The sequence below is a fragment of the Balaenoptera physalus genome (genome assembly GCF_965194825.1).
Source record: "Balaenoptera physalus genome assembly, chromosome: 2".
NCBI classification, from domain to species: Eukaryota; Metazoa; Chordata; class Mammalia; order Artiodactyla; family Balaenopteridae; genus Balaenoptera; species Balaenoptera physalus.
This window is the reverse complement of record NC_138883.1, coordinates 111,213,993-111,238,997: the sequence shown is the minus strand read 5'-3', so window position 1 is coordinate 111,238,997 and position 25,005 is coordinate 111,213,993. Positions and strand designations below refer to the sequence as shown.

The following is a 25,005-nucleotide window of genomic DNA, read 5'->3' as shown; positions in this document are numbered from 1 at the left end:
CCTTATTTTTCTTCTCTCTTTTGATTTTTTAACCTATCTTATCAAGAAACCATCTTTTTACATGGTATATAGAGTACGATTTTTAAGCAAAATTGATTATTGCAAGTTTAGACAACTGTAAAAAAACCTCCTTTGCTTGAATTCATTTATTTCCAAATCTGCAATCTAAAAAAGAGGCTTTCTGATGCCACAAATGGGAATTCTTTTGGATACCCTGTCCTATTTTTCAAGACAGATTTTAATATACAGAAATCTACTTTGCTAGTTTTAGCGAGAAAGAGCAGGGGGTTGGGGGGGGAGATATTGTATCTAGAATCTAGATAGAGAAAATTCTGGTGAAAAACCTAACTTTTCTTACAAACCTTCCCTTTGTTGACTTCCTACCTTCCTCCTTGTCCCTTTCCTACCAACTCAACTTATCAGTGAGGGAACCTGGAAGAAAAACTTCTCAATATACTCACAGCAATGCTAACTTTTCCTAAAATTTGTTCAGGAATTCTTCCAGCTTTCTTCAGGACTTGATCCAAGGAACCCCCATCCTAAGAACAAGAATACCAGACCATTTAGTGACAATGTTTCTAACTATTCTTTCAAGTGTTAAACTTCAGCAGGAAAGTAAATCTCACACATGACAAATCTTCCTAGAAGGGCACCCTTCGGTTTGTTCCAGATATCAAGTAAGACATGAATGTGAAACATTGTGGGAGCTGCCAAACAACTAATAACTCAAATCCTATGAATAATCATTAAATAAAATTACTAATTTAGTGGTCAAAAATTACTAATTCAGTGGTCAAATTACTAATTCTACTGAACTGACAGAATAGAGTAGCAGTTAGGAGTGCAGACTCTAGTGGCAAACTGTCTAAATTTGCATCCCAACTCTTACTATCTAGTGGACATTGAACAAGTTACTCTACTTGTAAAATGTGGATGATAATAATTATAAGGCTATTATGATATTCATAGGGCTATTATAAGTATTAAACAAGCTCATATACATAAAGCCCTTAGAACAATGTCTAGCCCATAGTAAGTGCTCAATAAATGTTTGCCATTTTGTCACCATTGTGTAAGTCACAACTTGCATTTGGCATTATCCTAACAAATTATATTTAATAAAATCCAAAGAAAAATGTCATAGAAAGCAATCATTCATTCCGCAAATCCTACAAAATGCCATGCACTGTGTTAGGTTCTATGGGGAATAAAGATACAAAAAAGACCTAGCTCTTGTCCTCAATAAATTTACAAACTAGTAGGAGAAATATACGACTCAATAAAATATAACAAAACAGAATAAATGGGGCTTCCCTGGTGGTGCAGTGGTTGAGAGTCTGCCTGCCAATGCAGGGGACATGGGTTCGAGCCCTGGTCTGGGAAGATCCCACATGCCACGGAGCAGCTGGGCCTGTGAGCCACAATTACTGAGCCTGTGCGTCTGGAGCCTGTGCTCCGCAACAAGAGAGGCCGCGATAGTGAGAGGCCCGCGCACCGCGATGAAGAGTGGCCCCCACTCGCCGCAACTGGAGAAAGCCCTCGCACAGAAACGAAGACCCAACACAGCCAAAAATAAAAAAAAAGAAAAAAAAAAAAAAAAAAACAGAATAAATGTATAGTAAAAGTGCTACACACACACACAGAAGAAGGGAGAATTCTGCCTTCACTTAGAAGATAGCATTTGAGCTGAAATCTTACTCAAAGAATGAGCATGGTTTCCATACCTGGAAAAGGAGAGGGGCGAGGGGACGACAGAACAGAGCGGAAGCATGCTCCTAACCACTGGAGCGCCAGGGAATTCCCAAGAACAGCGTATCTCAACAAGATCAAAAGCAGAGAAGCATTAAATTGCTTAGTACTCCTGGGATGACATGCGGTTCATTCACTGTAGGTGTAGGAAGAAATGCAGGGATGGATCAGGCTGGAAGTGGCCATCTGTGGCCAGATCATGGAGCCCCACCAAGGAACTAAGACCTGACTTTACGGAGGCAGAAGGAAAGGTACCCAAACCATAGCAGCTGAGAGAAAGAGACAGGGCAATTAGCAAGCAGCTGATCAGGCAGAGATGACATGAGCAGGACCCAGGGCAGAGGCGGTGGAAAGGGAGTACGCAAGAGGGGATAACACATGTGGAGTGAAGCTGGCTTCTGTAGGGCTCGCATACAAGGGCCTTCCTATCCATGGAGGCTACATTTTAACCTGAGATCTTGAAAAAATGCTCACTCAAGGAACCCTCACGTGTTGAGACAGAAATATGTTCCTGCCTCTATGGCTTCGGGTGTAGCCAATTATCAGTCACAATATAAAATTACCCTAGAAGCAGAGATAATTCCTACAAACTCAGATTGATTTTCTAAAGTATCCTGTCTACACTGGGCAGCTACCATCGTCAACTATCATCTCTTAATCACCTCTGTGTAAGGCAGAGGGATACATGAGGAACTAGGAATGGGAAAAACTATAAGTACAGGAAAAAATACCCTCTGCCTGGGGAGACAGAACATATTCATAAAGAGGCAAGGCACCTTAAATCCTCCTCTGAACAAGGCAGGGAACAAACAGTTAAATGAAGAGAACACACACTGCTACAGGTGCTCAGAGGAGGAGGCAATTCCTGGACAAAGCGGCCAAGGGAAGGGCTCACGACACGAGTGACACACGGAAGCTGAGCCTTGGAGGTGTGAGATCTGGGTAGGAGAAGCAGAGAGGTGTTCCCACTGACATCCTGCCTCCAAAACCACCCAGCCTTTAAGATGCAGCCATGCAACGTAAGGTCACAGAACAATGCATAACATAATAAAGAAAAGAAGGACAGAGAATAATCCCATTTTTATAAAAATTTAAAAGTGTGCATATACTCACACGAACCAGAATATCAAAAATGTTACCAAAATGTTCCAGTCTAGATAGTAAGATTATCAGGGGTCTTTGTTGTGCGATAGTTTCTTCTTTGTGCTTTTCTATGGTTTATACATTTTCTACCATAAATTTCTTACCTTTTAAAATTACTGACCTCATTTATGAAAGTGGAGAATTAAATCTATAAATCAATTAACAGATACTTACTGAGCGCCCATTTTGTACAAAGGTATCATTAGGTAGCTACAACACTACCTAAAGGAGGTGAGAAAATAGGTAAGACTCGTTCAGGGATACAGAGCTCTCAGGAAATGTTACCTAAAACAATGCTAAAAATAGATTATCAACTTAAAAAGTCTATGCTTATAAAAAGGATAGTTTGGACCAATGACTTTCTATCACAGATCAACTCTGGATCATGGATGCTGATAGAAAAAGAAAACAGTACAGGTGTATACTCAAATGCACACTAACACCCCTGAATACGTTAAACTTCTCATCATAATAAACTCCCTAGCACAACTACCTAATGGTGGGTCAGACAACCAAGGAGCACAGGGGAGGATTTCAAAATTCAACCTAAAATTCAAATGGGCCATAATCTCCACAGGGATATGAGCATGGAATTATCAATCTAGAGTCAAAGAGAACTCCTCTGTAAACACACATTTTCCAAGAGCCCTTGGAAGAGCCCTACCCAGGCGGTAAGCCAGGCTGGGGTCTGAGTCATCCTTTGAGCCTGGCTGCCTTCACAATGCCACAGGCCCCTGGTGGCCAAATGAGGACAGCGCCACAGCCCAGGTAACCACACCCAAGTCAGCAGGCTCCTAGAAATGCCACAGCGCCTCTCAATTTCCCTTACTGACAGGAACAGGGACTCCAGTGCAGAAAGTTTCCAGCCTTTCTGTTTTGCTTTCAGTTGAATGTGGTTTCAGACTCTTTGTTTGAACGACTTTGCCTAATTATCAGGGAGGACTATACACTTAAAACTAGGTAACAGCAATTCTGTCCAAATCGGATGCAAACGAGGCAGAAGAGCTAGCCTGTGGTTCTCAGGTTCCACAGCCAGGACAGGGCGGCCCGGCTAACTGTCTTGGTTTACACTTTCCCTGGGGGTTGTGGTAAACATTTCTGTCAAAAAGGAAACGCTGGCTCTCCTCCCTTAACCTCCTCTGCGCTACAAGCAGAGTTACAGAGTGAAGAACGGGATTCGCAGGATTTAAGAAGCATGAACCACATCAGGATCAGCCAGTGTTGCCTGCGACTCACCTCACAACCTTTCAATTCTACTGCACTGTTGCCAAGGACCTGCCTTCGCTGACTAAAGCTGCTGAAACTGTGCTTATTTTTAGAAGCCAATTATTAACTAAGCCAGTGGTGCTTTTGTGAAGGTTTTCTACAGAAGAGACAAATGCTTTATGGAAAAAAAAAGAGCTCAAAAGCTTTTACTCCTGCATGAGAAACATCAACCCTGAGTCCCCAGTTCTCTGGTTGCTCAGCTACCACCTGAGCAGGAATCTACTTCCCCGAAGACAAGAACATTCCTGTTCTGATCAGGCAGCATCCATGCACCCCTTGGGTCTCAAAACTCAGACTGGGCAGGTGCAAACACAGCTTATGTCTAGAAAAGGTCAGCCCCTAGACAGGTGCATTAAGAAGATGGGGCTCCATGCACGTTGATGACAAATTTACTTTAAACTGCATCCAAAAAACAATCTGAGCAGTGCGTAAGTAGACAGTACGTGGTAAAGCAAATATGGCAAAATGTTAACGGTAGAATCTAGGTGGTGGCTTTAGAGTGTACATTACACAATTCCTTCAACTTTCTGTACTTTTGAAATTTTTCATAGTAAAGTGTTGGGGGAAAATGCCAATGACAAGGAACATCATGCAAAGACTGTGACACGGAGAGGACCAAAGAATCTTAGAAGCTGGGATATGGCTAATGAACAGAGCTCTATATGACAACACTTTGAAATGTGGAAGCTGAGACAAAGCAGAAATCCCTAAAGAGAAGTGGCAGCCAGTGGTCAGAGAAAGCTACTCTGGAGCACGGCTACTTGAACTTCAGGCCACAGCTGCTTCCTTACAGGGTCCCGTCCCTGGCAACTCTGAGCCTCTCCACTAGTGTTAACAGACAGTTCCAGCTGCCCTCTGAGCCTAGGTATACCCAGGAACAGAAGGCCCTAACTCTCTCTTGAGCTCTGACCATGCGATCTCCCATCCTGCTTCCCTCAGTCAGTCATTCAACACATATCACCTAATAGGCGCCCTACACTCTGCTTGGCCCTCAGAAAGGTTTTGACCCTCCCACTCTCTGACAGCCAGGTTTCCCACACTCAGGCCTCCCAGGGTAATTCCAGAGATATCTTCTGCTTCAGGGACTTACGTGGGAGGATCTCAATATCCCCAGAGAGCCAAAGCCATGGGGGAAAACAACTGACCTGCAGGTACTAGAAATGGGCCAAGAGAATGGGAGACCAACCCTTGTGACATCCTGTGTCATCTCCTCCTCCAGGAGGGAAAGGCTGGACAAGGGCAAGGAGCACGAGGTTGTGATCAACGTCTATGAATACAGAGTGAAGAAAGGATTCCAGAATGAGGAAGCCTCAACGCAGGTCAATTTAAGACAGACAGAAAGACTGAACTCCACATGGCAAGAGGCCACATAAGGCCAATAAAAGAGGTTCCAGCAGGATCTGAATAAATGAATAGGGCACTGACTATCAACGTTTAGGGCCTGATCTTAACCTCTGAAGCAAGCACCCTGGAGTTCAACCATGCTCAGACCTACAGATAGCCTCCTGGTTCCTCTACTAAAGGGAGAGGAACAGAACTTGGAGGTTACTTAAGAAAGAATTTCTGATGGTTCAGAAGACAGCAGGCATGAGGTGACGCATACCCGGTGCTCAGAAGCCCTCACGTCCACACCGATACTCCTCACTTGAGAAGGCCCTAGAACACAGCCATGCGGCCTGTGAACAGCTCTGGGGGCAGAGACGCTGCTCTCAATGGTTCCATCCCCTCGGCAGCTCATGTGGCACTTTGCCCTAATAGGCACTAAAATAAGTGTTTGTGAAGCTGAACCCATGCTGATTAACTAATGTAATCAAGTGACTGGCTACAAGTGCCAAAAACCATAGAAACACAGACTGTTAGCATGGGGAGGGGTCCCTAGAGAACATCCGGTCCAAACATTTCTCTGCAGAAATGAGAAAATCTTGAGAGAGTATATGATTTACATTGTGTAGTGGAGAGACTATGAAATTTAAAGAAAGCAGACCTGGTTAGAGACACGGGTTAGAGCTCAGCTCTGACACTTACTGGTTATATAACTTAGACTAGTTACTAAACCTCTCAAGGCCTTGCTCTCTCCATCTACCAGCTTGGGGTGGGGGTGGGGGTCAATCCATGTCATATGACAGGGCTGATGTGATTAAGAAGTCACATAACATGAAAAGGACCCAACAAGTGGTAGAAGATGGAAAAGCTAGTTACTATTATGTCCAGCCATGCCACCACCCATCTTCTGTTATTTTGGCAAGACCCAAGAGGAAAAAAGGCTACTCTGGCCTCTCTTGTTTTATCACTGGTTGACCACCATCACCTCCACCCTCTTCCCCTTCTAGTTTTCAACAACCTCCAGTGCCATTTACACATCTTCATCCAACTCTTGGGCTAAAGCTGGAAAACCAACCATCGTCAGCACAAAGAGCACAAGAAACCCAAAGGTTAAGGAGCAGCCCCCTCCCCCTGTCCTACCCCACCCCACCAAAGGGAGGTTAAAACCCAAGTGGAAAATAATCAGCACCCCAGGCCTGGGCTAGGACCAAGCCAGAAACATTCACATGCTTCCCACAGAGACTGCTTCACTCTCCTTGAAGCAAGAAGGAACGAGAGCTTTCTCGGTGACCTTCAGACGCACAGAAGACATTTTCAGAATCTACGTTCCAAATGGCGCCACAGAAGTCAGCATGTGACTGCAACACTGTGTATGGCACTTCTTGATCATTGAAACGAAGAGATGTTCAAAATAATGGGGGCACCAGCAAGGGACAGACCTCTCAGGAGGGTTCTCCTGGAGTTCATTAAGACCAGGCCCTGGGGCTCTCATTCCAGAGGTGAGGGCAGGTCTAGAGAGTCAGGAAGGAAGTGGAGAACTTACTGAGGGACACTAGGCTGGACTGAAAGCAGAGCAACCACGAAGCACGTAGACTCAATCATGTCAGCCCTTGTCTCTGAACTGTCAGCCCCAGTGAGAATAAAGCAAAAGCTAAAGTTTGCAGAAGGCATGCTCTGAGTCACACAGTGTGCTGGAAGACTTACAACTCTTATTTTAATCAATCCTCACTATAACGAGGCAGGTATAGTAATGGCCATTTTATAGGTGAGGAAACTGAGAATCAGAAAGATAAAGAAGCTTGCCCAAGGTCATGACAAGAAGGTGACAATCTGTAAACAAATAATTACTGAGCACCTGCTGTGGCTTTGGAGACACAATGGCAAACAAGACAAGGTGTCCACTTGGATTTTTGTGGAGAAGGGAGATATGAGTAAACATCTCAGATTCCAAAGTCCCCTGTGCCATGCTGCCTATTGGGGACAGAAAAGCATTAGCAACCATGAAGCCAGCCTCTCTCTTTGAAATTCTGGCCATCAAAGATGGAAACAGAGGCCCAGGCACTATCCGGTAGATTCAACAAAGTACACTGGGGTCAGACAGCCTTGGTTTAAATTCTACCAATTCCGCTTACCAGCTGTATGACCTTGGGTAAGTTATTCCATTTCTCTGAGCCTCAGTTTCCTCATCTGTAAAATGCAGATAATGTACCCAACTCAATAAGGTGTTATAAAAATGTAATAAAATATTAATTTGCTTAGGGTAGTGCTTGATATGATATACACCCAATAAATACTAGCTTATCAGTAATAGTTTTGCTAACCCTGCTCTTAAAGTAGGTTATAAACTCTCTGAAAACAGGGACTGTTTCACTTATCTTCATAACCCCAGAACATGTACCTAGCACACAGCATGGCATGTAATAAATGGATTTAAACTATATTAACCAGAGTTTACCCACATCAAAATCTTGGGGTCAAGAAAACTGGGAGATGTGCTCTTGGTACAACCACCAGGGACACCTGATTGCTGCCACCTCTCTTTGAAGAGACAGGGACCTAGGAAGGAGGCCTGTCATCTTCTTGGCTATTCCAACGTCTACAGCCAGGCTTCCCACATGCCCAAGACAGTGATCTGGACCCAGGGAGGAACAAGGAAGCAGCCAGTCACATCTCAGACCAAAGATTAGACCAGAGCCACCCACTTCCCAGGCCGCTGCTTCAGAGGCTGACAGGTTGCCACATACCATGTGCTCCATGCAGATACTGATCTCGCCATCACTGTAGAATGCGCCGTAGAAGCCCACAATGTAAGGGGAGTTGCACTCATGTAGAACCTGCAGCTCCCGAATGATCTGGTTCCGGATTGCAGGTTTGATCTCCAGGTGAATTAGCTGGGAAAAGAAAGGTAGAAGGAAGAGAAGCTTTAAAAATATATGGATGGATGATGGATGGGTGGATGGATGGATAGGAGCTTTCTTAAATGCTTAAGCTCTTAAAGGTAGGAAGAGAGGAAACAGGCAAGTTTTAACAAACAAGTTTCTGCCCAACCAGAGCACTGAGTGCCAACATACCAAGGCAGGTGTTGGCACTGGAGGAGTGGCCAGCTGTGCCTCTACTCCTGGGAGCCAAGACTGAGCAAGAGGGGGCTCACCCCTCCCGAGAACAAAAGGACCTGTGAAACTGGGAGATATGGGGAAAGTGGCCTTAAGGACTTGGTTGATACTCAAGGGTTGTAGGACCAGAAAGGTATGAGGAACTGGGTCTGCCAATCGAAGCTGCCCTAGAGATTTACCCTTGACTTTAGGGGTCTGATGTGGTTGAGATTTAGCCAAGGCCTTAGGGGCCACCTATGTTCCCCACCCCCCCACCCCCAATGTTGTCCCTTGTTTCAGCTGGGGAGACAGGTGACAGATACATGAAATGGTTACCGGATAAGGCTGAGCTTCTAAAAAGAGCCATGGACAATGAGTGTCAGAGGACATGGAAGCAGTGGTTACCAGCGCGGGTGGGAGCAGCCAGTGAAGGCTAGACAGGAGGTGGGCCTTGAAGATGGGCAGTGTTTGAAAAGATGGAAGGAATAGCATGAGCAAAAATATGTGGACAGAAATGAACATGGTGTGCTGTGAAACACGGAAGAGTCCAACCTCGCTGTCCAGAAAGAGGAGGACCCAGGGTCACCAGGAAGGGAAGTCCAGCTCAAAGACCGCATGCCATGTTGGGAAGCCGAGATGTTATACTGCAGAGAGATGAAGGGGAACCACTGGCAGGGGTGGAACTCGGAGAAACAACGTGAAATAAGTGTTTTTTGTGTGTCCCTGGGGCTGGGTAAATGAAAGCAGCTTCTGCTCTTGATAAATGGCAAACGAGCATCTCAGATTTCTTTCCAGAGCACACAGAAAACTAACAAATGGTCGCTTGCTGTTATTTTCCAGTCTGGGCAGTGGGATAAATACACTAACACATCATGAGTGTGTCTACCTATAATCTAATAGATAACATGAGTTCAAAATTCAAAAAGCACAAAAGGGTACTGAATGAAAAGTCAGTTTTCCTTCCACCCTTGTCTCCAGGCCCACAGGTCTTCTAAAAGGTAATCCAATTAGCTGTTCACCAAGGCAAGCTTGATTCAGTCCTTTTTTTTTTTTTTTAAAGTGGCCTCACCTTTCTGGCCATAACCAGACCGGACGGCTTGTGGGAGACCTTGAACACCACACCTCCATTGCCAGCACCCAGCTCACTGATCTTCTCAAAGTCGTCATCCTTCAGTTCTCCCACCTTCTGCTTCTGGGTAAGGAAGGCCTCAAGGCGCTTCCGCTGCTGTTCATCGAGCTCCAGCTCCTCCAGCTTCTTTTGCAAGGCCTCCAGGTTGGTCCTGTCCCAAAGCAGGAAGCACGGGTCAACGCTGTCATCAGAGAAGCCCACCCAGAGAAGCACCCTTGCAGTGGAGAGCTCCAGCTCTGGGGCCAGACAGAGAACTGATCGAGGCAGCTCGGCGGAAGGTCCCGTCTGCTGTGGCTCTACCCCCTGCACTCCGCCACCCCACACAACTCACCACAGACACACTTCCCCTCTCTCAAGGCCTGCTCTCCTCATTTGTAAAATAGGGGAATTAGTTCTCTCTCAATATGCTCTAAGCCTACGAGACGAACTGCAGAATCTACTAAAATCCAGAGTCAGCCACCTTAATTTGCTTTAAAACCCCAGTATCAAAAGACCCACTAGTGTTGGTTTTAACAACACCATATACAAAATAAAATTTTCTATTTCCTAAAACCTCTAAATTGAAACCAAAGCACATTATCAAAACAGGCTCTAGGGCTTCTCTGGTGGCGCAGTGGTTGAGAATCTGCCTGCCAATGCAGGGGACACGGGTTCAAGCCCTGGTCTGGGAAGATCTCACATGCCACGGAGCAACTGGGCCCGTGAGCCACAACTACTGAGCCTGAGCGTCTGGAGCCTGTGCTCTGCAACAAGAGAGGCCACGATAGTGAGAGGCCCGCGCACCGCAATGAAGAGTGGCCCCCGCTCGCCTCAACTAGAGAAAGCCCTCGCACAGAAACGAAGACCCAACACAGCTAAAAATAAATAAATAAATAAATAAATTTATTAAAAAAAACAGGCTCTAAACTGAATCACAATAGAAACGCTCCCTTCCAATGTGATCAGATCAGGAACAAGGTCAATCAAAATAGAGCAAAAAGGATACACCTAAATTTTTATTTTCGCAAAACATATGAAAGTGCATTCATTCACCCACCTGCTAACACAAGGCGAGGAGCTCTCTTTAAGAGCCCCACATCATCTTTCTTATGTGAACCAGAAGAGAATACAATGTCTATAATTTCCAAATACTGATTCTTTAGCATAAAAATGTAGACAGAGTAATCTCAGAATAAAACTTTAAGAGTTTGATGACTTCCCCCAATTTTAATGCTCACCTAATTTAACAGTAATTTTTTTAAATTACCATTTCTTATTTATTTATTTATTTATTTATTTTTATTTGTTTATTTATGGCTGCATTGGGTCTTTGTTGCTGTGCATGGGCTTTCTCTAGTTGCAGCGAGAGGGGGCTACCCTTCGTCGCAGTGCACGGGCTTCTCATTGCGGTGGCTTCTCTTGTTGCGGAGCACAGGCTCTAGGTGCGCGGGCTTCAGTAGTTGTGGCACGCGGGCTCAGTAGTTGTGGCTCAGGGGCTCTAGAGCACAGGTTCAGTAGTTGTGGCGCACGGGCTTAGCTGCTCCGCGGCATGTGGGATCTTCCTGGACCAGGGATCGAGCCCATGTCCCCTGCATTGGCAGGTGGATTCTTAACCACTGCGCCACCAGGGAAGTTCCTGACAGTAATTTTTTTAGTGACCTGGACTCACTGAGTCTTTCCACAGCTTTTAACTAGTATTCATAGGTGGGGGGAAAAAAAAAGAAAGAAAACCACTTCGCTTGCAGTCGTATTTCATCAGTTTCTCTGATATTTAAATACATACATTACTTAATTACAATACCAGCTACAACTGTACAAATGACTTTCGGAACAAACCGGCTCTTCGTAAGCACATAATCAACCAGTGGGTGCCGGAGTGAGTGGGTATGGCGGACAGCAGCCTGCTAGCATGTTTTACATAAAGAACTGAAGTGTTCATTACTCCTGGGAGCTTGTTAAGAGAAGGGTGGTAAAGAGAGATTCCACCGTGTTTCATTTGACTTTTGTCCCTAGTCTAAACAAACAACACAGGTGACAAGACAGGCAGTCATTACACATCAGAATGTTGGTGACTCCCTTCCCTCAATATACACACCATTTCTGAGCTTGGGGGTAGGAGCAAGCATAATCTTCCACTCTTCATTCACACTCCAAACCTTAAGAAGGCAAGGAGATGGAGATCCAATGCCTCCCCAGGGTATGGGAGGATCCAATACCACCTTACAAATAACACAGTACATGGGGCCAAAGAGGACACAAGGCTGACTTCCCCAACCTTCCTCACTGGGTAATTCTGGGGGGAAGAAGCCTGGTGCCTGGTCCCCCCCCAAACTTTGTAAGTTGAAACCCTAACCCCCAATGTAACTACGTTTAGAGATAGGATTTTTAGAAGGTAATTAAGGTTAAATAAGGTCATATGGGTAGAGTCCTAATCAGATAGGACTGATAGCCTTATAAGAGAGGTGGCCTTCCCCCTACACACTCCAAGGAAAGGCCATGGGAGGACACAGCAAGAAGGCAGCCGCCTGCAAGCCAGGAAGAGAGGCCTCACCAAACCCAACCATGCTGGCAACCCAACCAGTCCTCATCTTGGACTTCAAGCCTCCAGAGCTATGAGAAAATTAATTTCTGTTGTTTAAGCCACCCAGTCTATGGCATTTTGTTATGTAGCCTGAGCAGACTAAGACAGCTGGTCAATATTCTCATCCTGCTAAAAGGTTCAACTCAGTCTCACTGCTACCCACAGTCCCTCAGGTGTGGGGACTGGAACCAGTGTGGCTGGGAGTGCACAGTGCACGCCCTCTGGTTTCCTTTCTCTAAGGTCTCTCCACAAAGGAGCCCATTGATGACAACACTTAGAAACACATGTCAAATACAGACAGACCCTACAGCTAAAACTTGGATGAGGTTACAGCTGCCTGGAGGGCTCAGCAGTCTGACTGGAAATGCAGACTCCAAAAGCTGCTGTCAAGAACACACACACACACACACACACACACACATCACACATCACACTGAGTGTGTACGAGGGAGAGAGGGAAGGAGGGCTAGATGAAAGGACAATCACTCTCCTTATAACACTGTACTTTTTAAAGTGTTTTACGTGCATTAATGCATTTAATCCACAACCTTACCATTACAACACATAGCAAACTCAAGCACAGACAGGTGAAGTAACTTGTCCAAGGTCGCACATCTAAGTGGCAAAGCCAGGATTCAAACCTGGGCAGAGAGAATCTCTAACCTTAATCATGATGCTATATTACCTCTTCAAAAAGTTCAATACGTCCAAGGGAGGCAACTTGCAAACATGGGTAAGATCCTAGCGTGGCGCACGTAACACACCAGGGCTCAATCAGACATGAAAATGGTGTACCTACAGGAAGAGTCCTTTGCCCCAGATGCAATCCTGTCTCCCCTGTACATCAATCTGAACAACTGCCTTGCAAGTAACACTGGCCACAAGAAACCACACCCATTTGGGGGTGGTGGGGGGTTGGGATGGTGGGAAGGTGGGAGGGATGCTGACTCTGCAGAAGTAAGGAATTCTCCCACCTTCGGGAAAAAAACCCTAAGTCTGGGCTTTGTGCCACCTTCCTCCCCACCCCTCTCCTATGCTCCATGGTCCAACCGCCTACCCCATCAGCGAAGGAACTGGCTTCTAATTTGTGCTTTCAGAGGGTGGAGCCAGGGAGAGACGAGACACTTACGGTGGCAAGACTTTCCTAATGGGGCCGGGGGGGGAGGAGGGGGGGACGGAGTTGCCAAGTAAACAAGTCATTAGTAATCAGGAATCCCGGATTCTTATCCCAAATTGGGCAACAACTAGCTGTGTGACCATGAACAAGTCGTTTAACTTGACACATCTGTTTCCTCTTCTGTAAAATGGGGTAACAAGATGCTTACTTCACCAGGACAGGATCAAAATAAAAAACTAATGGGACGAAACACTGGAATTTTGACACATTTCTACACAAATGCTAAGGCAGGTGGGAGTGGGTTGGAGGACGAGGAGGAGCCACAGCAGCAACAGCAGGATTCAAAAAGTACTGTCTCGGGCTTCCCTGGTGGCGCAGTGGTTGGGAGTCTGCCTGCCAACGCAGGGGACACGGGTTCGAGCCCTGGTCTGGGAAGATCCCACATGCCGCGGAGCAACTAGGCCCGTGAGCCACAACTACTGAGCCTGCGCGTCTGGAGCCTGTGCTCCCAACAAGAGAGGCCACGATAGTGAGAGGCCCGCGCACCGCGATGAAGAGTGGCCCCCGCTTGCCGCAACTAGAGAAAGCCCTCGCACGGAAACGAAGACCCAACACAGCCATAAATAAATAAATAAATTAAAAAAAAAGAAGTACTGTCTTTCCTGTAATTTAATAATTATTAAAAGCCCCTAAAAGTGTTTCAGAGAATGAAAGACAAAAGATTTTACCTGAAGGTGAAAGGAAAATTCCGGCATCAAAATGAGTTTCATGACTCATTAAAAAGAAATCAGTCAATGAGGTATCAGTATTCGGTACTGCTTCCTCTCACCCGGGAAGTGGATGGTGTTCAACAAGGCTCACTTGTGCCCTCAAAGGGTGAAATGCTCCAAGCAAAGGAAACAGGAAGAGAGCGGCCCCTCACCCCTCAACCACCCCACAAATCTCCAGCACTCAGAGGACAAGAACCGGCCTCCTTCACAATCTTTGGTTTTAACTGAAATCAGCAAAATCAGAACTAGGGATTGAGAAAAGAAACTGGAGCCCGGCACAATACATCTCTGACACACACAGCCCTCTCCAGGGACCAGCTGTGATGGCTCCGACCCCCATCACATTCCCCACAGCAGAAAGGAAACGACACACTGGAACATGAATTCTGCACCAGGGCTGTCTTACAGTAAACACAAGTTCATCCAGATACAAGATTATAGGCTTGAAATGGGAACGCAGAGGAAAAACAAGGAACTTGGAGAAACACACAGGTTGTCTTTTGTGTTCTGAAAACACCAGGAAGGCACAATGAAATGGGTGGGGGAAGGATGATCCTGGGCAAGAACTTCTCCTTCCCTCTCATCTCACCCACCTGCTAAGCCTAATTACACTACCACAGCAGGAATCTTTCATTCGTGGCTCAATGGCTCAAATCAAGAAGCAGTATAAAATGTAGCACAGAGAGGGACCTTAAAGACCACCCTATCCAACCTATTTTACAAGTGAGGAAACGGAGGTCCAGAAAGGACAAAGTCACACAGCTTATTGGTGGCAGATTTCCCGATCCCTGAAATAGAGCTCCTTTCAAGGCGCCACGCTGCCACCTCCAACTCTGATGGTCACTGCCACGGGAAGCTGACCTAAAGGAATGACTGAAGGGGTAGAGAGGCGATGTCCAGACCAAGGAATGGGGTCTTCAAACTGCCACACACCAAACAGAAATGAGCCACAAATGCATGCCAAACACCAGCCAGCTGTCTGTTGCCAACCTGAGCAAGGCTGCTACAGGTGGCAGGCCCCACCTCCACCGGGAGGAAGCGCAGAGGGAAGAGCAGGGATGACGACAAATCACTGTGCTGAAAGGAGAGAAAGGGTCCCAGTGCAGGTGGGTCTCCTCACCTGAGAGCCCAAGGAGCTGTGAAGTTCTCCCTTCCCTGTGGCATCTGGCAAGAGGGCAGGGAAGAAAGAGGGAAGGAAAGGCAGAAAGACCCAAGCTAAGAGGGAACAGCACCCAGAGACTAAGGCTGCACCCCTCTGATCTACACCCTATACCATTCCCATCTGAGATACCTTGGGAGTCACCTCCTTTTCTGGTCCTTAGTTTCCACACCCATAAAAAAAAGCATATGGGGAGTAGGGTGGGGAGTTTGTCTAGATGTCTCTAAGGAAGCCTGTCAATGTGACAGCCAGCTGAGGAGGTGCAGAATAAGGCTGAGGGTGTATTCAGGTTGAGGAGCTTCAACCGGGTAGGTGAGTGGAGAGGGGGAGAATGTGAGGAAGAGAGAAGAACTGGCATCAGGGGTCTCTACACAGTCAAACCACGGACAGCAGGAGATGGGAGGGGTTACAAAGAGTAATAAGAAAGGAAAGGAGAATGGGCCTGAATGAGGAAGACAAGGGGGCCAAAGGTGCAGCTTACCAACTTCCAGACTCCAACTAAACTAGCCCATCTGTGTTAGAGAGTGTAGGTGTGCCAACCAGGGACAGCCCCAGACAACATGGTGGAGAGGGGCTTATACCCTCCCACACCTCAATCCTGTAGGCCACTCTGCAAAGGGCTGGTTAACTAACTAGGCAATAAAATTCTAGGATTATGTATACAGGCTCTGTGAAAGAGGCCAGATGCAAAAGAATACATACGATGTCATTCCATCTATATAAAATTCAAAACTAATCTAGGCTATTATAAAGTAAAAAAGTGATGCAAACTATCACATACAGAATGGATAAACAACAAGGTCCTACTGTATAGCACAGGGAACTATATTCAATATCCTGTGATAAACCGAAATGGAAAAGAATATGAAAAAGAATGTATATAACTGAATCACTTTGCTGTATAGCAGAAATTAACATTGTAAATCAACTATACTTCAGTATTTTAAAAATCCAAGAACAAAAAACCAAAAACAAATTAAAATAAAGTAAAAAAGTGATCACGCTTTGGTGGGGGAGGGTGGTAACTAGAAGGGGGCAAACGATGGTTAATTTTATGTGTCAACACTGCTGGGCCACAGTGCCTAAGATACTTCGTCAAACATTTTTCTGGATGTCTCTATGAAAATGGTTTTGGGGTTTTTTTTTTCGGTGGGGGGGGGAATGAGATTAAAATTTAAACTGGTGGACTTTGAGTAAAGCAGTTTACCCTCCATAATGTGAGTGGGCCTCATCCAGCCAGTTGAAGGCCTTAATGGAACAAAGACTGACCTCCCTGAAGAAGAAGGAATTCTTCCAGCAGACTGCCTTTGGACTCAAGGTGCAACTCTTCCATGGGTCTCCAGCCTGACAACCTAACCTGAAGATTTTAGACTTAACAGGCTTCCACAATCACATAAGCCAATTCCTCTAAAAGTTCCAGTCAGTGTCTGTCTGTCTCCTCTCTCTCTATCTCAGTATCTCTCGATAGTCAGATCAATCTATCAGTCTTGGAAGCTGTGCTCTGATCTCCTTTCATTCTTTTTTCTCCTCTATGTGTTTCAGCTTGGATAATTTTTACTGACCCATCTTCAAGGTCACTGATTCTTTCCTCAGTTCTGTCCGGTCTGCTGATGAGCCTGCTGACCTTTGATGTCATATTCTTTGAAATTTCTATCATTTCTTCTTGAATCTATTTTTAGTTTCCACCTCCTCTGAAATTCCTCATTTGTTCATGTATGCTGTGTAACTTTAAGATATTGATCATGGTAATTTTAAAGCCCCTGACTGATAAACCCAACACCTGGGTCATCTCTAAGTCTGGTTCTGCTGATTACCTTCTCTCTTGATAATAGGTTGGTTTTATTCTCTCTTGATTTTTGATTAAACACTGGACATTGTGATGGAACAGAGACTGAGGTAATCATCTTTATACTTGGTAATGGACATACTCTTCTGTCATCTTGTTAGTGTGTGTTAGGCTATTAGTCAAAGTTGAGCTGAGTTTGGGTTTTCTTGTTAACACCACAGGCTACAAATTTCTCCAGTGATGGGTCGTATCTTGTGCTTAGAGTGAAGCCTGAGCTGCATAGGTTTTTTTCTCAGTGTTCCTATTCCTCCCTCAGCTTTGAATTGTCCTTAATGTCTGGCCACAGAATGGGGTCTTTCTCCATGCTCTTGGCCCCTTCCAGGGGTAGACTGCAATTACTTTAATTTAGTGCTAGGCTTATGGTAGGGGTAAAGAAATTCTCTCTTGTCCAGCGTTAGTCTTAAGCAAGCCCTGTGAGCATATACTTCCCCTCCTCTCCATGGCAGCCAAACTCTATCACATGTCTGTGGCAGTTCTTGGGTAGAACAAAGTTTTCTATACCTCCTCCAGCAATAGTAGACCTTTGTAGATCTCTGCTTGTTGGTGCTGAGCCTAGCTTTGGGCTTATATTCTAAAGCAGCTATGGGAAGCAATGCTTCAGTGCAGCCATTCTCTTGTATCGTTTATAATGTGCTTCACTGAATTTAGCAGAGGTATTTTTTTCTTTTTCCTTGATGCTGGCTGCTCACATCTTGGGCACCTACTCTTCTAAGCTTGCTGACAGATGTGTAGATCAGAAAAACTTCAAAGTCATTGTTCTTGAAAGTAGCCCCCAGACCCACTTCTAGGACCAGAAATATATACAGGAAATCTGCTGCTTCTGGGTCAGCAAAGAGCTGGTCTTTCACAATGGCACATGAAACTACTTGAAAGGAAAAAAACATGCATGTGGCTGCCAGACACTCCGTGCTTGGGAAATAGGTGTGAAGGCTTTGGGAGTCAGAAGACCTGGGTTCAACTCCGATGGTAACTTGGTCTGTGAACTTGTGCAAGTCACTTTCCCTCAATTTTTCTCATAGGTAAAATAGGGGAGTTAAGCTAAGTGGTGTTTAAAGTCCATTTCAGGGTTAAAGTTCTCTAATCCTAATATCAGATTCTTCCTATAGTATTCCAAGGATAGAACTCTGCAGCTAAGTACCAAGGCCATAAACATCTGCAAGCACAGTGGTTGGCTTCCCGTGTTGTATGGTTAGAGACCCTTGTCATTACTTCTTGTCCACATATAAACCCCACTGACAGTTATCCCATCCTCGTTGCTTTTTCCTTTGATACTAAATCAATTGTTTCGTCTTGCCAGGTCTTCTGTGAGAATGCATGCATTTTGACACTACAAGGCCCTTAGGGAAATAGTGAAAGGAATACAGACAGCTAAGGGCAGTTTAAGACAATGATGTGATGGTAAATAAAAGTGACTGCAGAGATTAAATGAGAGTGCAATGTAAAAAAAAAAAAAAAATGCTGGAATCACCAAAAGTGCTAAACAAACACTTAATATTTTATGTTGTTGTCAAGTAATTATTGGTTAATAAGAATAAGATTTGATTTGATAGTACCTACTACTGATTTATTATATACCTGCTGTATGCCACGTATTCTGCTAAATATGGATGAGCTCCTAAATGCCTAACACCACCATGACGTAATTCCCACTGTTAGCCCAATTTTACTGATGAGATTCCTCCATTTTCATGCAATAAATACGTAATCTAGAAAAAATGCACAATGTAATTAAATACTACCTTTATTGTCTTTAATTGGTTTCACCACTACTCCCAAAAAAGACTGGAGCAATGACTGTCCCACAGTTCCCCTAATTCTCACAAAGGGCTTCGGACACAGATGTGTCCTGTAGTTCAGGATATGCTGAGCAATCAGGGTAAGTTTTATAGGATTTTGAGACCTAAATTGGTCTAGAACAACATATAAAATTTAGATAGCAAAGAAGGAGAAAGGGCATTCCAATAGGGTCTACAACGTAGACAGTGGTATAGAATTGGGAGTAAGAATATTATAAGCAAAGAGTATTGGGGGAATAAAACTTAAAAGTAAAAAAATCAGGAAATTCCCTGGCGGTCCAGTGGTTAGGACTCCACGCTTTCACTGCCGAGGGTGCTGGTCCAATCCCTGGTCAGGGAACTAAGATCCCACAAGCCAGCGCGGCCAAATTAAAAAAAAAAAAAAAAAGTAAAAAAATCAGAAAATGAGAGTTGGGACAGATGTTTATCTTTAATGTCACTTTAAATCAACTAGCTTCCAAGCCAATAAACAAATGAAAAGTGTAGAGGATGAGTTCAATTAAAAAGAGATAAGAATCCTGTATTCCTATCCTTTAAGAAAACAAAACAAAAAAACCCCACTTAGTCCTTGGAATCAAACTGCCTTCTGAAATCATATAAATTACCTTCCCATGGCACGTTTCCGCAGACAGACACGCTGAAAAACACATGCATACACACACACACACACACAGAGGAACCTCTGGAGTGACAGGACCACCCACTCACATAGACTCTTCTTAAATACTGAACAACATCCTGAATCAGAGAGGGGGTGTCATATTGTTGCTTGAAAGAACTGACAGCCTATGTTCCTTCTGCCCCAGTGGGCAAAATTTGTTTCATATTAGCCACATGTGAATTAATTCCTGAAGGACCAGTCTTCTGTAGAAGCACAAAAAGGAAAGGAAAAAGTGATGGAGTTTGGAGAGAGAGAAAAAAAGATAAGACAGAGGACAAAAAGTGATGCATCACCTTTACTTAATAGGGACAAAAGAGGGATATAACAGTCTGATAAAGAATGAAAATTTAGATGCAGTTAAAAGATGAGCTTCCTAAATGCTAGCCATGGTACACTCATTAACTCAATTATTCCTCACAACATTTAAAAATAGATATGTTGGGACTTCCCTGGTGGTCCAGTGGTTAAGAATCCGCCTTCCAATGCAGGGGACGTGGGTTCGATCCCTGGTCAGGGAACTAAGATCCCACATGCCACAGGGCAACTAAGCCCTCATGTGCCACAACTAGAGAGCCTGCGCACTGCAACTACCGAGCCCACGCCGCACGCCACAACTAGAGAGAAGCTGGCACACCACAAGGAAAGATCCCGCATGCCGCAACTAAGATCCCACGTGCTGCAACTAAGACCCAATGCAGCCAAATAAATAAATAAATAGTTTAAAAACAACAACAGCAAAAAATAGACATGTTGTTCCCATTTTACAGATATGGAAATGGAGGCCAGGTGTAGTTAAGTAACTTACCCAAGGCTAGAGTTGGAATTCCAAAGTTTGATCTTTTCTCCACACCAGCTGAAGAGCTCATGTCCTTCAAACAAATCTCCCACTTAGCTCATCCCTAACACCAGGTATTTACCCATTAGTGACCTATTCCTTTGAGGTAAGAACTGTGTTCTGCTGAAAGGTAAAATCCCTGAGAGGACAACAAATTAAATCTACCCAAAAAGGAAGTTCTTGCAGAGGAACATCCAAGGCTGATACTTTTTTTTTTAAAATAAATTTCTTTATTTTTATTTATTTATTTTTGGCTGCATTGGGTCTTTGTTGCTGCGCTCGGGCTTTCTCTAGTTGCAGCGAGCGGGGGTTACTCTTCGTTGCGGTGCGCGGGTTTCTCATTGCGGCAGCGTCTCTTGTTGCGGAGCACGGACTCCAGGTGCGCGGGCTTCAGCAGTTGCGGCTCGCAGGCTCTAGAGCACAGGCTCAGTAGTTGTGGCGCACGGGCTCAGTTGCTCCGCAGCATGTGGGATCTTCCCGGACCAGGGCTCGAACCCGCGTCCCCTGCACTGGCAGGCAGATTCTTAACCACTGCACCACCAGGGAAACCCGGCTGATACATTCTGATTGGGGAGGGAAGGGAAGCGATAGGACACTGACCAGGTGAAGCACACGGGACAAGCAGTAAACAGTCTGGTGGCATAAGAGAGCTGGCAGGGATGGGGCAGGAAGTGCTGAAAGGAAGAAAGCACCAAGGATAACCCAGGTAGAAAATTCAATAAACGTGTGGTCACCATCAGAAAAACAAAGGCAGCGCTGGGTCTGGGGGTGGCCACAGAATGGGAGTGGCTGACTGTTCCTGAAAGGACAAGCTGGTGTACTGTGGCCTTATTAAGATGATGTATTTGACCCTACCCATTCCCTGCTCTAGAGAAAGACCTTTTAGAAACTCCCTGTGTAATAACGGTCCTTGCTGCTCTGTGAATGAGAGGTGCAGCTTGCTCTTCAGGGAGAAAGGACCCAACGTGACCACAGTCTTACCCAGAACCATGAGGACAGCTGAGTCCCCAGGGCAAAAAGACCAACAGCTAGTGCCCAGAAGCACAACTAAGAGCAGTAAGATGTAGTCAGAAGAAACACAGCACTCAAAACATGTCTCCAGCGCTAGTCCATGCTGAGAAATTTTCAATTCTCCAGACCTGTATCCCTCCTTAAATACACGACCAACATGTTTGTTACAGCTAGGCCCTTCTCCTTGCCCAAAGCACACACAAGAGAGGTCAGCAAACCTCTCCTCTGGGCACCCATCACCTCTGGGGAAGATCGCACTCCCTAGGTGACTTTCAAGCAGCTCTCAGGGAATCCTGAGATCAGGATCAGGGCTAGAAGTCCAACCAAGTGCTCACTTAGGCGCTCAACTTCTTAAACTAGAGTGTGGAAAACTACTAGTCAGGCTCTCCAATTAAGAGCAGTTGGCCTCGTGGGGTCAAAACGTAGCTGGCAGAAGTAACATCATGGACCAGAGAGAATGAAATTTAATTAAAACTAAAACTGATAGTGCTTGCTTCCCTCTTATAAAAGAAGGTGGAGGGCGGGGAAGTAAGTGTTTGTGCTAACACACACCCTCGGAGCAGAGGATACCAGAGGACCAGAAGGCTAGCCCATAGTTTAAAAGGGCCTGCTCCTGAGCCTTGGCACAGGCAGAAGCAGGCCTGAACAGCACGCAGGGGTGGAGCTGGAGAGCTGAATTACGTTGCAGAATAAAATGGGAGAGACTTCTTTTGGGAGTGGCTGTGAAGCAGCAAGAAAGGAAGAAAAGGATGCACCATGGCAGAGTGGCAAAGGTCATTTAAGCCCAAAGATACCTAATACCACTAGACTTTAAGTTGTCTTTATTGCTATAATACATCCTCCCCACCCCAGACCTTCAGTCTAATCTGCCATGCACACAAATAGCTTTGTGTATATTTTGTTCTTACTGTTGTTGACGGAAACCAGAGAAAGGGCACCAAATTCCAAGTTTGTTCAACACAGAGCAAAAAGAAGAGAAAAATCACACGAAGGGAAATGTGAGTCCCAAAGAAGCACAAGTGACCATGAGAATGTAAGTCTCCAAGACTGCTCTAATCTAGAGGAGCGCAGGGGATAAGGAACTGGAGTAGACATCTAGCTTATAGCTGTGATGTCTACAGATGTGAAAATGCAATGCAGAGTCATTGTGGAGCATCCACGGTGTGACAGGCACCATCTACGCTGGAGGCTAGGGAGGTACAGATGAGGAAGACAAGGTCCCTGCCCTCACCAGGCAGTGTGTGGTGTCTGTGTGTGTGTGTGTGTGTGTGTGTGTGTGTGTGTGTGTGTGTGTGTGTAAGAGACAGGGAGACAGAGATGTAGAGATGATAGAGAGAGAGACAGAGAGAGATATCACAGTGCAAGCCAAAAACAGGGAATGGTACTAACAAGTACAGCAACAGCTATGGGGTAAGGGAGACCATAATGCTGAAAGTGAGGTGGGCACAGTGGGGTATGGGAGCAGAAAAAAGACAACTCCATCTAAGATGAGGAAGGGAAAGTGAAGGTCAGAAAATGTCATGTCCACGTTTAGACCTGAAAGATATCAGTTGTTGCAGCAGAGGGAAAAACACTCCATCCAGGCTCCATCCCACTGTTGGTGGGACTGTAAATTGGTGCAGCCACTATGGAAAACAGTATGGAGGTTCCTTAAAAAAGTGAAAAATAGAGCTACCATATGATCCAGCAATTACACTCCTGGGCATATATCCAGAAAAAAGAAAACTCTAATTTGAAAATATACATGCACCCCAATGTTCACAGCAGCACTCTTTACAATAGCCAAGACATGGAAACAACCCAACTGCCCACCAACAGACGACTGGCTTAAGAAGATGTGGTACGTGTATACAGTAGAATATTAGCCATAAAAAACAACGAAATATTGCCATTTGCAGCAATGTGGATGGACCTAGAGAATATAAAGCTTAGTGAAATAAGTCAGACAGAGAAAGACAAATACTATATGATATCACTTATGTGTGAAATCTAAAAAATAATACAAATGAATCTATATACAAAACAGAAACAAATTCACAGACATAGAAAACAAATTTATGGTGACCAAAGGGGAGGGAGGGGACAAATCAGGAATAAGGGATTAACAGATACAAACTACGATACCTAAAACAGATAAGCAACAAGGATTTACTGTATAGCACTGGGAATTATACTCAATATCTTGTAATAACCTGTAATGGAATATAATTGCCAAAAAACCAAATCACTACACTATACACCTGAAACTAACACTATTGTAAATTGACTATATTTCAATTTTTAAAAAATCCTAGTTTGGAACCTTCATAGAAATAGAGTCAAGAGCTGCACAACTCAGGAGATATTGGCTTCCTTTAGAGAAAGAGTGTGTAGAAATCTGAAGTCTAAAAACTGCTGAGTTCAGCTTTCCAGGTCCTTGAAAGTCCAGTGGGGAGTTCTCTTTTAGATAATTAACCTCTCATTACCTGGTCCAAAGACTGGCTCATAGAAGCCTTTGACAGTAAAGTCAAATCCAGTCCATCATGCATACCAGCTCATTGTAAGGACAGAAGTGTTTCTCTCATAACAAACCACAGTCCTGGAGCCAATTCCTGAACCCAACACTGACTTACATTATTGCTATCTATGCAATACATTCATAAATGATGGTTGCTTTTCCAGTGATGCTTGAAACTCAACAAATTCAGTTCACCTATTTCATTTCATATACGCATTACTGAATTCCTGAGGGCTATTTTTATTTGCAAAGTTGCACCCTCTGTCAATAATTTGCCTCCAATCTATAACCATGCTCTTAACAAAAGATACCAAGATTGTGGAATTAACCCGGGTCTGGAGCCCTCCATCCTTGGACAAGACCTCTCACGTGCATTAAATGGAAGCATCCTCTTGTCCTGTGTTACAAAAGACTGTTACGAACACAGTGAGAGTGTGTTCTGAAACAAACAGCTGAACACATTAACAAGACACTTTTTCTAAAACAAACAAACAAAAATACCTTTCTTCTAACTTATTCTTGGTTAAAAAAGAGTGTGACTGTGGATGACACCTCACATTAATTGTGAATCCTCAAAGAGCATTAAAGAATACGCCAATGACTAAGATTAGAAAACAAAATCTACTAAGATAGTACTCCACTGCACATTAAACTTGAGTTATTCGCTGTGGAGAAAAACAAGACAACTGCAAAACCAGCCTTGTTAAGCATTCTTTGGATCTTGGTCACTTTAGGTTAAAATTCTGCAGGCTCTGCCTGGCATTCAAAAGAGAAGCATGTTCTTACAGCAGAAGATAAAAAAGATTTGTCCACCAGGCTCTTCCTCTTCACTTCTCCCCACCCACTTCCTTTTATTCCAAAGGAGGATGGCTCTCATTTACTCACTGGTTTGCCACATCCTGCCTCAGAAGCTACTTCCTAGGAGCTGCCTGGGCCATTCTGAGAGGAGCTTTAACTCCTTCAGGCCCCCAGACTCCAGGACATTTATGACATCCCTGCCCACCATCATCATTTACAGTCTAGTAACTAGACTCTATTTGATCAGATAATT

General features: G+C 44.7%; 1 protein-coding gene across 1 annotated transcript in view; it reads right to left on the bottom strand.

Moving 5' to 3' along the window:
- MAP2K1 (mitogen-activated protein kinase kinase 1) overlaps window positions 1-25,005 on the bottom strand; it is an 81,129-nt gene that overhangs the window by 36,576 nt on the left and 19,548 nt on the right. The window contains exons 2-4 of the mRNA XM_082447549.1: window positions 9,643-9,853; window positions 8,226-8,372; window positions 462-539 (exon numbers count right to left, since the gene is read on the bottom strand). Of these exons, the coding sequence (XP_082303675.1) occupies window positions 462-539; window positions 8,226-8,372; window positions 9,643-9,853 (436 nt within the window). The remainder of the gene's footprint in view (window positions 1-461; window positions 540-8,225; window positions 8,373-9,642; window positions 9,854-25,005) is intronic.